The sequence below is a fragment of the Lithobates pipiens genome, unplaced genomic scaffold (genome assembly GCF_037356315.1).
Source record: "Lithobates pipiens isolate NorthernLeopardFrog02 unplaced genomic scaffold, aLitPip1_a1.2 Scaffold_8, whole genome shotgun sequence".
In the NCBI taxonomy this organism is placed as follows: domain Eukaryota; kingdom Metazoa; phylum Chordata; class Amphibia; order Anura; family Ranidae; genus Lithobates; species Lithobates pipiens.
The window spans coordinates 560760470-560775992 of record NW_027507903.1 but is presented as its reverse complement, the minus strand read 5'-3'; the positions used below and the strand labels follow the sequence as shown (position 1 = coordinate 560775992).

At 47.4% G+C, this 15523-nt stretch overlaps 1 protein-coding gene across 2 annotated transcripts in view; it reads right to left on the bottom strand.

Annotated features, from left to right (window-relative positions):
- The window catches only part of EVI5L (ecotropic viral integration site 5 like), a 123626-nt gene that overhangs the window by 22099 nt on the left and 86004 nt on the right, over positions 1–15523 (bottom strand). For both annotated transcript variants that reach the window (XM_077470051.1, XM_077470052.1), the window contains one exon: positions 6608–6736. In XM_077470051.1, the coding sequence (XP_077326177.1) occupies positions 6608–6736 (129 nt within the window). The remainder of the gene's footprint in view (positions 1–6607; positions 6737–15523) is intronic.

The window sequence follows — 15523 nt, the reverse complement described above, 5'->3', positions numbered from 1 at the left end:
ACGAGAACTTACCAGATTAGGGAGGGGGAGGGGGCGGGAGGAGCTGGGACTACCGCTTGGAGGACTTTTCTCCCAAATACTTGGTCTTGCGCTGAGAAAAGATCCAATCTATAGTGCTTCATGAAAGTCAAGTAGTTTGACCATGTTGCTGCTCGACAGATTTGTTCTGGTGTCGCTCCAGCTTGCTATGCCCAGGAGGCCGATAGTGCCCGTGTAGAATGAGCCATGGGGGAAAAAAGAACATTCCATTTTCATAATTTTGTAAGCTTCCACAATAGCCTGTTTGATCCATCTTGCAATTGTGTTCTTTGAAGCTTGGGACCCCAATTTTTTACCCGCATGTAAAATAAAAAGTGCATTGGATTTCCTAATGCTTTTCGACTTTTCCAGATACTGTAAGACACAGGCTCTCACATCCAGTTGGTGGAATTCTACTTTCCTTGGATTGGTGGGGGACCCACAGAATGAAGGTAAAATAATTTTCTGGGTTCTATGGAATTTTGTCACAACTTTGGGCCAAAAATCTTGGGTCTGTGCGTAGCACCAGCCTGTCTTCAAAAATTCGCAAAAACGGCTCTTTTATAGAAAGTGCCTGAAGCTCGCTAATGTGTCTAGCTGTGGATATAGCCACTAACACCACTGTTTTGAGTGTGATCCATTTTAAGGAGGGCTCTTCTTCCTGTGACCATTTTACCCATCCCTGTAGTACAATTGACAGGTCCCATTTGGGTAAAATTTTAAATGGAACAGGTTTAATTCTGGCTAACCCCTTAAAGAACCTGCTAACTAGCGGGTCTAATGCCAAGGGTTGCTCTAGAAACAGACAGGGCCGAAATTTGTACCTTCAAAGTACTAATGGACAGTCCTTTATCCGCACCATCTTGTAAAAACTCTAAGACTGCCAGGATACTTACAGACACTTTTTTAGCTTCTAACCATGAACAAAACACCTTCCAAAACTTAACATAAATTGCTTGGGTTACCTTCTTTCTACTTCTGCACAGCTGAAAGATTTCCCTGTTCAGATTCTGATTCGCACACTTGGCGTCGACTCAGAAAATCCGCCAGATGGTTGTCCACCCCTTTGAGATGGACGGTCGAGACCGACCATAGGTTTTTCTCGGCCCAATACAAGATCGTACTTGTTAGCCTGAATAAGGACGGGCATCTTGTTCCTCCTTGTTTGTTTAGATATGAGACTGCTACCATGCTGTCCGAGAGGACCTGTACTTGGTGGTCCTTTAGATCTCTGGAAAATGCTTTCAGTGCTTCCCAGATCACCTGCAACTCTCTCCAATTGGCCGATCTTTGGGACTGTGCTTTCCCCCAGCGTCCTTGGGCTATTTTTGACCCCAATGGGCCCCCCAGCCCCAAGCACTGGCATCCGTAGTGATGCGGACAGACACTGGAGGAGACCACCAAAGACCCTGGGTTAGGTTCTCCTCTTTACCCCACCACCACAGAGACTTTCTGGTCTTTGAAGATAAGTGGATAGTCAAGTCTAGGGATTCTTGTGCTCCATCCCAGCTGCTCAGGATGTTGGCCTGAAGGCACCTGAAATGGGCCCTTGCCCAAGAAACTGCAGGAATTGTTGCCACTAACAGACCCAGTCCCACCATAGCTGAGCGGAGGGGAATTGCCCGATTGTTTTGCAAAAAGGTTGCAGTTGCCTTCACCCTTTCTGCTTTCTCCTCTGTGAGGAAGATTTTTTGTGTCACGAGTCTACCAGGAAACCCAGATACTGTATGGCTTGTGTCAGTATCAAGTGTGACTTTTCTTCATTTACTAACCACCCCAGTCTTTTTAGACAGGAAATGGCTACCCTTAAGTCTCCCTGTAGTTGGAGTTTTGGAGGGGACGAAGAATAAAAGGTCGTCCAAGTATGGTATGACCGCTATTCCTTTCAGTCTCAGGGGAGCCAATGCTTCCGCCAGGACCTTTGTAAATATCCAGGGGGAGGATGATAGGCCGAATGGCAGGGCCCTGAACTGAATGCGTCAGGTCTGCCTTCCCCACTGAATCGCTATTCTCAAATATTTTTGAGAGTCCTTGTGAATGGGGACGTGCAGGTAGGCATCCCTCAGATCGAAGGAGGCCATGAAACAATCTGGGGGAAGGATTGACCTTACTGTAAAAATTGTTTCCATCCGGAATTTTTTGTATGTTACCCACTCATTTAGTAACTTTAAATTCAAAATTAACTGGAATTTGCCCGACGGTTACTTCACTACAAACACATGCGAGTAGAAACCGTGGTTTACCTCCTGTCTTGGCACTGGAACTAGAACCCTCTGGTCTACCAAATTGCCAATTTGCGACAGCAAGGCAGTTGCCTTCTGAGGCTCTTTGGGAGGTTTGGTCACACACATCCTCGTAGGTGGAGTGTGGTTGAACTGTATTTGGTAACCCTCCCTGAGTATCCTCAGAATAAAAGTATTTGGTGTCGTTTTTTCCCATTGTGGGAGGAACTGCCCCCCACGGGAACCAAGTCACTGGGACTTAGTGGTTTTCTTAGAAGAGGAAAACAGATTGCCTTTCTGTTTTCCCCCTGTCCACTGTTTTTTAGGAGCTGACTCCTTAGAGGTCTGTCCTTGCGACTGTCCCTGCCTTTGGGGACGAAAAAAGTGTTTCCCTGGTGCCTTTTTAGTTTTAACAGGGAAGGCCTTCTTGTCTGCAGTGCAATCCAGAACCTTTTCTAGATCCTGCCCAAACAGGAGGTCTCCTTCAAAGGGGATACCACATAGCCTCACCTTTGAAGCTGGGTCCCCTGACCAGGATTTTAGCCATAGTGCCCTGCAAGATGAATTCACGAGGGCCGTGGTCTTTGCAGAAAGCTTGACCGACTCTGCAGAAGCATCTGCCATGTAACCTGCTGCTTTGTGCAGCATAGGAAGGGAATCCAAGATTTCCTTCCTAGAGGTTCCACTTTCTAAATGCCCTTTGCAATTGTTCCAGCCAGACCTCCAGATTGGGAGCCACTATTGTTATGACCATTGCAGGCTTTAAACTGGTCATGACTACTTCCCATGACCTTTTTAACAGCACCTACATCCATTTGTCCATGGGTTCCTTGAGGACACCATGTCCTCAAAGGCGAGATCTGTTGATTTTGCGCACTGGGAGAAGGTTGCGTCTACCTTGGGTACTTTGTTCCAGACGCAGGTGGGGTCGTCACTGAAGGAAAATCTCCTCTTCATACTTTTGGGAAAGAATAGTTTTTTTCTCTGGTTCCACGCACTCTTTTTTAATAGAGTCCACCAGTGCGCTGTGAACCGGGAAAACCCTGGTTGAATTGTCCTTCAGGGTTTGATACATTCGGTCACGCAAGGACAGAGAGACCCGCTCTTCTTTAATTTTGAGCGTCTCATAAATAGCCCCCAATAAGGAATCAACCTCCTTGAGTGAGAGCCTGTATCTGGGAGAGCTTGTCCCTTGAATCTGAATATCCCTGGATCCCTGGATGATGCTGCCTCACTTAGGCCATCCAGAGAATCTAATTCCTCTTCCCCTGATTCGTCACTCTTCTCTGGGGTTGAAGCAGGGGGAACTGTGGCTGGTTTTGGGGTCTCAAGGTTTGCTAGCATTGTCTTAATGGACTGCATTTCTTTCTGTACCCCAGGAATCAGTTCCTTACAGGCCTCCGTAGCCTCCTTATAGACCGATTTATCTATGCAGGCTTTACAAAGGGGCTTAACCCATCCCTCTTTAAATTTGTTCATACACGATGGACATTTCTTCTTCTCCCCTGACCTCTCTGGTTCTTTGGGCAGAGCTTAAGACAAAGGAAAGAGAAGAAAAGGAAGGGAAACACAGACAAGCTAACATCAGCGTAACCTTAGCAAAATAGGACGCCTTCACCAAACACCTATGTGCACCCCACCAGCCACTAACAGAATTCGCAAGACACGTTAGTCCGGATCCTGTTCAAATAGAGAGGGGGAGGGGACACACAAATGGACCCATTTCAAAATGCCTTTGCACCGATCAGTCCACCAAGACCACCCCCCCCCCCCCCCCCCCGCCCTGTAGGTACAAGACACCCTTGTGTTTGCCTATCTGAGCTGGCTCCACTGCCACATTCCGCTGCATCCATGTTCCGTCCAGAAGTTGCCTGACGGCCTGGAAGCTTTTCCCTTAAGCCTGTGGTGCAGCACAGTGTCTTATGGCTGGCGCTTTTTAAATAAGACGCCTTGGTTCTGTCGTCCACGCTCCCCGCGCAACCCGGAATCGGAAGTGGTTCGCCGAAAGTCCCCATCCTCCTCCTGCGTTCCACAGGCCGGAACTCCATGACTGTGCCCGCCCCCGCCTGACCCGCACCAAATCTGAATCTGATCGTCAGGCGGGGAACGCCAGCCCTCCCCGGGCTATCTAGGAGGAGGACGCCGGTTCACAGCTGCACTCAGCCTGACCGGGGGACCCCAGATGACCGCCATCTGGATGCCCAGGTACACAGACCTCCTTCCCCTTCTCTCATGGGCTCTCCCAGTTTCAGGGGAAGGAAAGCTCCAATCCAGCCTCCTCGGTGGAGGAAACACAAAGACTGAAGGGAAAAGGATGGAAGCCGCCCCTGCTGTCCTGGACAGACGACTAGAGAAAAAAAAGTTTCTTTTAAGTCTTGGACAGTAAAGAGTTCAAACTTCATTAGGTGTCTTTAGTTTAGTTGCTATCTGTCTGCCCCCCCCCGGCAGACACTCAGCAGCTTGCCCCCCCCCCCCCGGCAGTTCTCCTCTCCCCCCCCCGGAAGACACTTAGCAGTCCCCCCCCCGGCAGTTCTCGTCTCCCCCCCCCCCCCCGGAAGACACTCAGCAGTCCCCCCCCCCCGGAAGACACTCAGCAGTTCTCCTCTCCCTTGGCACAGACTCCGTAGCTCGCTTCCCCCTGGCAGACACTCAGCAGCTCGCCTCCCCCTGGCAGAGACTCAGCTCACCCTGTTCTCCATTTGCAGCAGTGTTTTTGATCCCCAACCAAACTTGACTAACCCTATCAGCAATCAATCAGCTGATTTCAAGCCTTTCTAATCTCCAGTGTAGATACACAGTATGTGTACTGAAAAGGGGGATCAGAAAGAGCAGAGCTGCCGACTTATGCAGGCCATACACGGTCGAATTTCGAACGAATTTTCTTTTCAAAATCAGAAAATTCGTTTTTTTTGTGATCCGATGATGCCACCATTGATTTTCGAAATTCGGCCGACAAAGCCTTCAATTTCACCTCATGTTGCTACAGAAAAGAATTTTCTTGGCTGGGAATCATCTTTTCTCTCCGTACATTTTCTTTTATCTCCGTACATTTTCTTTTCTTATTACGTTTCTCGCACGATTCTCCCATCATTGATTAGAAAATCGTTAGTTTTTCTAAAAATTTCCAACATCTCCGATTCCTCAAATTTTATTTCCGCAACGAAAATCGGCTGTTGATGCAGCCCACTAATGGTGCGGAATTCATCCGAAAATTCTTAGATACGATTTTCGAAAGAAAATTCTTTCGAAATTCGAACCGTGTATGGCCAGCATTACACGATTTCTGTTCCTAACATTTTACTATGAACTAGTTCAGTGTCTGCAGCCACATACAGTAGGTCAGTAAGTGCTCATTTTAAAGCTCATTTACTTAATTTTAAAAGTCTTTAGTGGGTCCATAGCCTAGCCACAGATTACGTTAAAAATTCTGAAAGTTCACATTCTATATAATCCTCCAAATTTGTCAATTTTCTTTTATGCTAGAACAAAAGCAAATAAAGTTACTGGGCTCTATTACAGCATTTCCTGACAACATGAGAGGGGCACGCAGAGCATCTGCAATAGAGCTACCAATGCTACAGGTGTCTCTTGTGCCCAGTAGGGAAGAGCTCCGGTGTGTTCGCACACTCCGGAGCTCATCCTTAGTGCCCAGCAGATTAGTTTTCCATGTGAATATTATAGAAGTGAACGTCATTTTAAACTTTTATATCTCAATTAGATTTGTGTAAAGGCTAAATGCATTTCAGGTGCATCACAAAAGACGTGCCAAGTCTTACAGATCATTTTATTATGAAAGCAGCCACAATATGAGTAGAAGACACCTGTCCCCTGCCGGTGTCTTGTCATATAACGTCCTCCATCCGATAGTGTCCGCTGCGTACTGCGCATGCGCAGTACACAGCAACACAGATTCCGAAAATTGCCGAGGATGAACGGCGCCTGCGCCGCGAGTCCAGGTTCTAGCCCCACCATCCAAGTGGACATAGAGTAGGAATAAAAAAAGAGCCGAGCGCAGCAAGGCCGAGCCTGAAGCGTGGCGAGCGAAGCTCGCCCGCGAGGGGCCCTCTAATATTCACAACCCTATGTCAGCTTGGATGGTGGGGCTACCACCTCCACTCACGGCGCAGGCACCGTTCAGCTTCGGAGATTTTCCGAAGCTTCGTCTGCTCCGTACTGTGCATGCGCAATACGGGGCGGACACTATTTGATGGCTGGACACTATACAGTAGAACACCGGCATGCCGTAGAGAGGGGCCCAATGTGCTCTGCAGAGGTCTGTCACACTGTCTGCTTCTAAAAGTGTACAATGGAGTCAGTGGGGAATTTCTGTTGATCTCTACTATGTACTGGTTGTGACGGTGTTTCACCTTTTCCAGCTCCACCACTTTGTCCTGCATTTCTTTCAGTGCTTCCAACGTCTCAGCTTCTCTTAGCCGTGCCTTCTCCACCTCGGACTCCAAATGGCTTACTAACTCCGAAGTCCCCCTTGGATCATTCTGTAATGTGTACACAAAGTTTAACATGCTCATTAAACAGCAGCCAAACACAGTCACTAATATACAGGTTATGATGTGCAGGATGCTCTATGTGTAGCTTGAAATTATACAGGTTATGATGGGTTGAGTAAGAGCAGTTTGCCCAGGGGAAGAGAGCATGGAGGAAGAGAGAGGGTGGCTGGATCATCACAGGGGAAGGGAGTAAAGGAAGAGGTGAGCTGCACGGATCACAAAGCAGGGATAGCCCACTGTAACAGCTTATACTTGAATTGTCTCCGTTCACGGTCACACACAGTCCCACCTCCTGAACTAGCACCTGTGATAGACAAAACACCAGTCCAATGCTGGTGTGGATGTTTTCGGTCTGTTACAGGCGCTGGTTCAGGAGGTGGGACTGTGTGTGACGGCGAGCCGAGGCCGCAAAGATGGGCACAGGTCACGCTGCCACGATGGGCACAGGTGAGGCTGCATTGGTGGGAACTGGTCACGCAATGATGGGCACAGATGAAGCTGCATTGAGGGGCACTGATAAAGTTGTTTTTAATCTTTATTTTTATAATTTAATTCTGCATAAAACATTTAAGTGTAATTTCACAAGATAATTTATGAGGGTGTGTTTAGGGGCGGAATTAGGGGAGGGATGGGGGTTGAGTGGGGCAACTGGTGGCGGGTAACCCTTAAGGCCTAGCTAGTAGCTCAGGACTTGAAAGTTTGAGCCCTGGGTTATGATATACATGGTGTATTATGTATAGGTTGTGGGTAGGGATGAGCTTCGATTTCGAGTCAAACTCATGTTCGACTCGAACATTGCCTGTTCGCCTGTTCAGCGAACAGTGAACAATTTGGGCTGTTCGCGGCAAATTCGAAAAGCCGGGAACACCCTGTACAAGTCTATGGGAGAAATCTAAAGTGCTAATTTTAAAGGCCAATATGCAAGTTACTGTCCTAAAAAGTGTTTGGGGACCTGGGTCCTGCCCCAGGGGACATGGATCAATGCAAAAAAAAGTTTTAAAAACTGACGTTTTTTCAGGAGCAGCGATTTTAATAATGATTAAAGTGAAACAATAAAAGTGTAATATTCCTTTAAATTTCGTACCTGGGGGGTGTCTATAGTATGCCTGTGAAGAGGCACATGTTTCCCGTGCTTAGAACTGTCCCTGCACAAAGTGTCATTTCGCAAGGAAAAAAAAGTCTTTTAAAATCACTTTGAATTGTCGGCTCCCGTAATACAGAGAACATTCAATTAGTGTTCTCTGCTACAATTCATTCATTGATTAAAAAAAAAAAAAAAAAAAAGCGTGGGGTTCCCCTAAATTCAATTACCAGGCCCTTCAGGTCTGGTATGGATATTAAGGAGAGCCCCGCGTCACGAAAAAATAAAAAAAATTGACGTGGGGGTCCCCCTAAAAATCCATACCAGACCCTTTATTCGAGCACGCAACCTGGCAGGCCACAGTAAAAGAGGGGGGGGGGGGGAGGACGAGAGAGCGCCACCCCTTCTGAACCGTACCAGGCCACATGCCCTCAACATTGGGAGGATGCTTTGGGGGTCTGTGACCCCTCAAAGCACCATGTCCACATGTTGATGGGGACAAGGGCCTCGTCCCCACAACCCTGGCCGGTGGGCTTATCAGAATCTGGAAGCCCCCCCTGTTTGAAACCCCCGGATCCCAGCCCCCCCTGTTTGAAATGGTAAGGGGGTACAAAAGTACCCCTACCATTTCACAAAGAAAGTGTAAAAAATGGTTAAATAAGACAAACACACTTTTAAAAAAATTCCTTTATTAAAAAAAAAAAAAAAAAAAAAAAAAAAAAAAAAGATTCCAGCAGTGCTAATCCACTCTCGCTATCCAGCAATGGATGATCATCTCTCCGGGGTCCAGCGATGGCTGATCTGATCCAGCGATGGGTGATTTTCAGTCCAGCGCAGTCCATGCATGCATCCATCTTCTGTCTCCACTGAGGAGACACTGCGGGGATCCCAGCGCTGACGTTTCTTATATTAGGAGGACGGGGCCACCCGTCACCTGACCCCCCCCCCTCTGGCGCTGGTGAGGGAAGTCAGGGGTTCCCCAATGACGTATGGGTGACCCCACCCCCTCTGATGTAACGCAGGTTTCCCTTACATCAGAGGGGGGCGGAGTCACCCATACATCATTGGAGAATCCCTGGCTTCCCTCACCAGCGTCAGAGGGGGCGGGGTCAGGTGACGGGTGGCCCGCCCTCCTAATATAAGAAACGTCAGCGCTGGGATCCCCGCAGTGTCTCCTCAGCGGAGACAGAAGATGGATGGATGGACTGGCTGCGCTGGACTGAAAATCACCCATCGCTGGATCAGATCAGCCATCGCTGGACCCCGGAGAGATGATCATCCATCGCTGGATAGCAAGAGTGGATTAGCACCGCTGAAAACTTTTTTTTATTTTTAATAAAGGAATTTTTCAAAAGTGTGTTTGTCTTATTTAACAATTTTTTACACTTCCTTTGTGAAATGGTAGGGGTACTTTTGTACCTCCTTACCATTTCAAACAGGGGGGGGCTGGGATCCGGGGGTCCCCTTGTTAAAGGAGGCTCCCAGATTCTGATAAGCCCCCAGCCTGCAGACCCCCACAACCACCGGTCAGGGTTGTGGGGATGAGGCCCTTGTCCCCATCAACACGGGGACATGGTGCTTTGGAGGTGTCACAGACCCCCAAAGCATCCTCCCAATGTTTTTTTTTTTTTTTTTTTGCCACTCAGTAGGATTCTTGTTATTAGTAATTTCTAATCAGTTTGACTCTCAGAATCCTAGTCTTTGTTGTTAACATCATTGTGGCAAGGTATCTTTTTCTTTTCACCATCTCTTTTTTTTTTTTTTTTTTTTAATCTTCTCGTTATTCCTTATATCAGTTTAATGTTTATCCATTAAAAAGAGAAGACCATATACATTTTAAGAGGAAAAAAAAGAGAATAGAAAAAACAATGAGTAAAATTATCATCCCCTAAATTATATTTGCCCTCATATAATTGTTGCCTTATCCTAGTCATTTATTCTTTATTTAATTCAGTTATACCACCCCCGCCCTTCCCTCTTCTCTAATTATCTGTTAACCTTCCCTATCTCCACAGCTCTTCATTCCATTAATGCTTGTATATAATGCTTCGTCTTTTTAAATATTCTCCATTTTTCCCATGTTCTACGGAATTGTGTCATTCTATCTTCCTCCATTTTTCTTAGATACTCCATATTATTTATATATTCAATTTTTTTAATCCATTCTCTTATCGAGGGTCCTTTCACCTGTAACCAATTTTTTGGTATTATGGCTTTTGCAGCATTAAGTAGGACGGGTATTAATGAATTTCTTGTTCTTCTTTTGGATTGCTTATTCATCTTTTCCTCTACTCCCAAGAACAAACACTCCCCTGGGGATAAAGGCATCTTTTGCCCTGTTATCTTCTCTATATATTCTATTATTTTACTCCAGTATTGATTTATTACAGGGCATTCCCACCAGAAGTGAAAAATTGATCCTGGTATACTACATTTTCCTGAAAGGCTCCATGGCAGCATACGTGTGGGTAGCCCCGCCTCCACGATTACCCAATAGGACCCAACTCCCATAAATCTTTGCTCCTGGCTACTATCAGTGTTCCTTTTTTGTCCTCCCCAGTAGGACCAGATGGTTTCTTTCCTGGAAATAAAACTTCACGACGATCGATTGGCTGATTGACTGAGAATTTTTCCTCCGATAGGCCCTGACTGTTAAGCAGGGTATGGAGAGTATTTGCAGAGTAGCGCTGAAGAAAGGATTTCCTACCTGAGTGCGCACGGTCTGTGTCCCGTTGCTATGGGTGACCATTATCTGCTGAAGGTATGGCGTGTGTGTTCCAGTCCGTTTGGCCAGGTGATCGTTGGTGGAGTGGTGAGCCTTTTATCTATCCATGGCAGCATTGTATTTGTGTGTATTTCTTTTGTTTGTCTTGCGGTCTCCTCCATGCCGTTTGCGTTCGCTTCCGCGTTCCAGCAAACCTCTCTCCTACTTCCGGGTTATGCAGGCGTTCTGCGCATGTGCGAACCCGGTATGAGACCGAGGCTTGGTTCCCGCGCATGCGCGCGAGCGCCTCGCGTCTGACGTCGGCGATGATGTCACGGGCGCCAAATTTAAAAGGCTTTGGAAGCTGTCAGAACCCTGGGAATGTTTGCAGTGGTCGCAGCGACTTCCCGGGGCTGTCAGAGCGGCGGTTTAAGGTAAGAGCATGTCCCTTAGGCTGGGGAAATGCTTTTAAAAAAAAAAAAAAAAAATGTGTGTTTTATTTTTCTATTTGGTTGCAGTGTTTCTTAAACTGTGGGTTTATTGTGAATATGGATGCCTTACTGCCTCCTAGTGGCCAGCCCGCTCAGGTTAGGTAGGTCTTTAGTAGTTATGCTTTTTATATATTGGAGAGAGTGTTTGGCATAGGTAGGATTGACTGTGTATCCTTTTCTCTCTCTGTCTGTTTTACCCTTACAGCCCTTCTGGGTCTGATCCACAACCTAACACCTCTAGACGCAGTGGATCATCAAGATCACACCGCCATAAATCCTCCTCAAGATCTAGCCAGCATAGGTCAAGATCTGAACAGCATAATAAGAATTATTCTCACCCCCCTGCTGCTCACTCCAGCAAGCGTACGGAAAAATCGTGCTGGGGGTGCAGGATGCCTGTTCCTTCGGACGTATCCTTATGCGATCACTGCTTCTCCAAAGCTGCAGATGAAAGGGATGGTGCAGACCAGCGTTTGGAGTCAATAGTAAGATGGGTTGTGAAGGAGTCTCTGCAGGAGAGGGATGCTCTACAGCTGTGTGAATCCCCGTCAGAATTATTGGCTCCTCCACCTGGAGAGAACCCATTGCAGGAGACATGGGAATCCTCTCAGCCAAGCCGCCTATCTGCTCCCTTCTCAGATAGTGAATCTGACTGTGAGGATCCTGGTTTAGGTTTGGACTATGGACTGGTGCCTTCATTGGTCAAAGCAGTGAGAGAGGCTCTGAAGTGGGAAGACCCTATTACTTCCCCACCAAAGCAGAGAAAGTTCTTTAAACAGCTCAATAAGGAGCGACAATTTTTTCCCTTCCTTTCAGAGTTGGGTGACATTATCACCGAGGAATGGAGCAAGGTGGATAAAAAGGGTTCCATGCAGTCAAAAATCCTGAAATTATATCCCTTTAAAGAAGAGGATGTGAAGCACCTGGAGTCAGCACCACTAGTGGATGCAGCGCTCATGCGTTTGGTGAGATATGTAACCCTACCCTTAGAGGATACGGTATCCTTTAAAGATCCTTTGGAAAGGCGGATCGATTCAGACCTTAAGAGGATATATCTGATTTCTGGAATGGCTTGCAAACCAGTGCTTGCAATGGCAGCGGTATCTAAGGCCATAGAATCATGGGCTGATTCTGTAGAGGAATTCCTGAGGGGTATTTCTATTGAATCAGCAAAAGACTCCCCTATTCAAGAAATCAGGATGGCGTCTGCCTTTTTGGGGGAGGCATCTATTGATGTTATCCGCCTGATATCTCGGGATATGTTAGCAGCAGTCTCAGCTCGCCGTGCGTTATGGCTCCGTCCATGGCTGGCGGATCCAGCATCCAAACAGGCCTGGTGCCGTATTCCCTTTGAGGGGTCATCTTTGTTTGGTAACAAGCTGGATACTGCCATATCCCGGGCTACAGGTGGGAAATCTGGGTTTCTTCCCCAGGACAGACGTCTTCAAAATCAAAGGCGTCCATTTCCTAGAAGACAAGGCCCTGATCGTGCCAGGGAGGCGCGGAGCTATAGACCTGGTCGAGAATTCTCAAGGTCATGGAGATCCAGGCAATCTTCTTTCAAAAATACCTCAAAAGGGGGTTCGTCCGGCAAGCAGGATTCCGCGAAATCCTTTTGAAATTGGGCCCGCTCAAACTTGTCAGGTGGGGGCTCGTCTTCTCCACTTCAGGCATGTTTGGGCGGCCTCAATTCAGGATTTTTGGACTGTAAAAACAATTTCCTCAGGTCACAAGTGGGGTTTTATCAGCACCCCAAAGCTAAGATTTATTCCCACAAATCTTCCAGAATCAAAAGAGAAGAAACAAGTCCTATTGACCTACGTGAACTCTTTACTGGATCAAGGCGCAGCCGTTCCCGTTCCAGAAGAAGAACGTGGAGAGGGCATGTATTCCCCTTTGTTTCTGGTTCAAAAGAAAAACGGCACATGGAGGCCGGTAATAGATTTGACCCATCTCAATTCCTTCATTCGCAAAGAGAAGTTCAAGATGGAATCTCTGCTTACCATCCAGCAGTCCGTGTATCTGGGGGACTGGATGATATCAGTCGATTTGAAGGACGCTTACTTCCATGTTCCCGTGGCAAAGGAGTTTCAACAATACCTCCGCTTTGCAGTAGGCATTCAACATCTTCAATTTACATGTCTTCCCTTTGGGTTAACAACGTCCCCACGGGTCTTCTCCAAAGTTCTTTTGGCAGTTGTGGCCTTTCTCAGAGTCAAAGGTGTTCGTCTCCATCACTATCTCGACGACCTTCTTCTGCTATCCCAGAACAAAGATCAGCTCTTGGAGCACAAAGACCTAGTCATCTCCACTCTACAGGAGTTCGGGTGGCTTCTGAACTTAGAAAAGAGTCACCTAGATCCAACTCAGTCTCTTGTTTTCCTAGGGGCGCAGTTCAACACAGCAGAAGGTACTATCGCCCTTCCAGAAGAGAAGGTTGGAGTCATACGAGACAGGATTCATGCAGCCCTTGCAGCAACCTATCTCTCGGCTCTCCAATGTCTGAGGGTGATTGGCACAATGTCAGCCACCATTCCCATGGTAAAGTGGGCCCAGTGGCACACTCGTCCCTTTCAGAAGGGGTTTCTACAACAGTGGGACTTATCCAGCCAGACACAGCGCATATTCCTCACTCCAGCCATGAGGACGTTTCTTCTTTGGTGGCTACAGGGGAAGAACCTGCGCAACCACCATTCAATCATTCCCATCTCATGGGTCACGGTAACTTCAGATGCCAGCAACCGAGGATGGGGCGCTCACTGCCTTTCGGAGGTCGCTCAGGGCAGGTGGACGTTTCCATCACAGAGAGTCGTCTCCAATGTTCTTCCAGGCGCTTCGGTCATTCCATCATCTGACAGCGAATGCCTCGGTCATGCTAAGGTTGGACAACACAACCGCGGTGGCTTACGTAAAGAAGCAAGGGGGAACTCGCAGCTGGTCCCTGTTACAGGAGACAGAGCCAATAATGAATTGGGCTCAGAAGAATTTGTCCAACCTTTCTGCAGTCTACATCCCAGGGGTGCAGAATGTTCAGGCGGACTTCCTATCGCGTGTCGAGTTGGACAACAACGAGTGGTCTCTACACCGGGAAGTATTCGATTGGCTCCTGACCTTAGGATTGTCCCTGGAAGTCGACTTATTCGCTTCCCCGTGCAATCGGAAGCTTCCGAAATATTACTCAAGGTTCAGGGATCCCCAGGCATATGGGATAGATGCCCTCACAGAACATTGGAAGTTTCAGACAGCTTACGCCTTCCCTCCAGTTCCGGTGATCCTGCAATTCCTTCGGAGACTCAGGTCAGAGAAGGCGGAGATTCTCGCAGTGATTCCTTTCTGGCCCAACAGACCTTGGTTCCCTCTACTGCTGCTCCTCAGTTATCAAGAGCCAGTTCCCCTGCCTCTCAGGTCGGATTTGCTATCTCAAGGCACAAGGTTACATCCATGCCCATCATGTCTGAACCTCAAAGTATGGTTTTTGAGAGGGAAAGGCTAGAAGCTCTTGGTTGTCCGGAAGAGGTCATCCCAACCCTTCTCAATTCCAGACGCGGGAGTACTAATAGGGTATATGAGCGTATATGGTCCAAGTTTTCGGCCCATATGTCCTCCAGAGAAAATTCTTGCAGTTCTCCAACAATACAAGACATACTAAGCTTTCTTCAAACAGGCCTTGATTTACCTCTAGCTATCAGTTCATTGAGAGTCCAAGTATCGGCTATTTCAGCCTTTACGGGTATTTCCTGGGCAAACCATGCACTGGTACAACAATTCTTCAAGGGAGCTACCAGGCTCAGACCCCAAAGAAAACCAAGGTTTCCTAAATGGGACCTCCCTTTAGTGCTGGATTTTCTCTCAAACCTTGGAAAGGATTCTACGGAGCCTCTGTCCATAAGGGATCTCACTCTCAAGACCATCTTCTTGGTAGCTATAACCTCAGCCAAGAGAGTTTCTGAGATTAGGAATCTAGGTTCGGAAGAACCCTTTCTGACTTTCTTTCCAGATAGGGCAGTATTGATTCCCATGTTGGGATCGCATCCCAAAGTAACCTCGGTCTTCCATGAGAATCAGGAAGTTGTGCTTCCCACTTTCAAAAACTCAGAGAGTCAGGATGTTCATCCTCTGGACGTAGGACACGCGCTTAAACAATATTTGGAAGTCACAGCTCCCTTTAGACAAACGAAATTTCTTTTTGTTCTCCCTCATGGCAAGAATAAAGGATTGCGAGCTTCGGCTAGATCTATCTCTACCTGGATCGTTCAGATCATTCAGAGGGCGTACAGAGCAAAGGGCTTGGCTCCTCCTGAGGCATTAACGGCTCATTCAACACGGAGTATTTCAACTTCGTGGGCAGCTTCTCGACATGTGGCGCCTGAAGTTATTTGCAGAGCGGCCTCTTGGTCTTCTATTAATACCTTTGTTTCTCATTACTGTGTAGAGCCAGCGGCTCTGTCTTCTGTTAATTTTGGTTTGCAAGTTTTGTCGGTTGACAATGCTAAATAAAC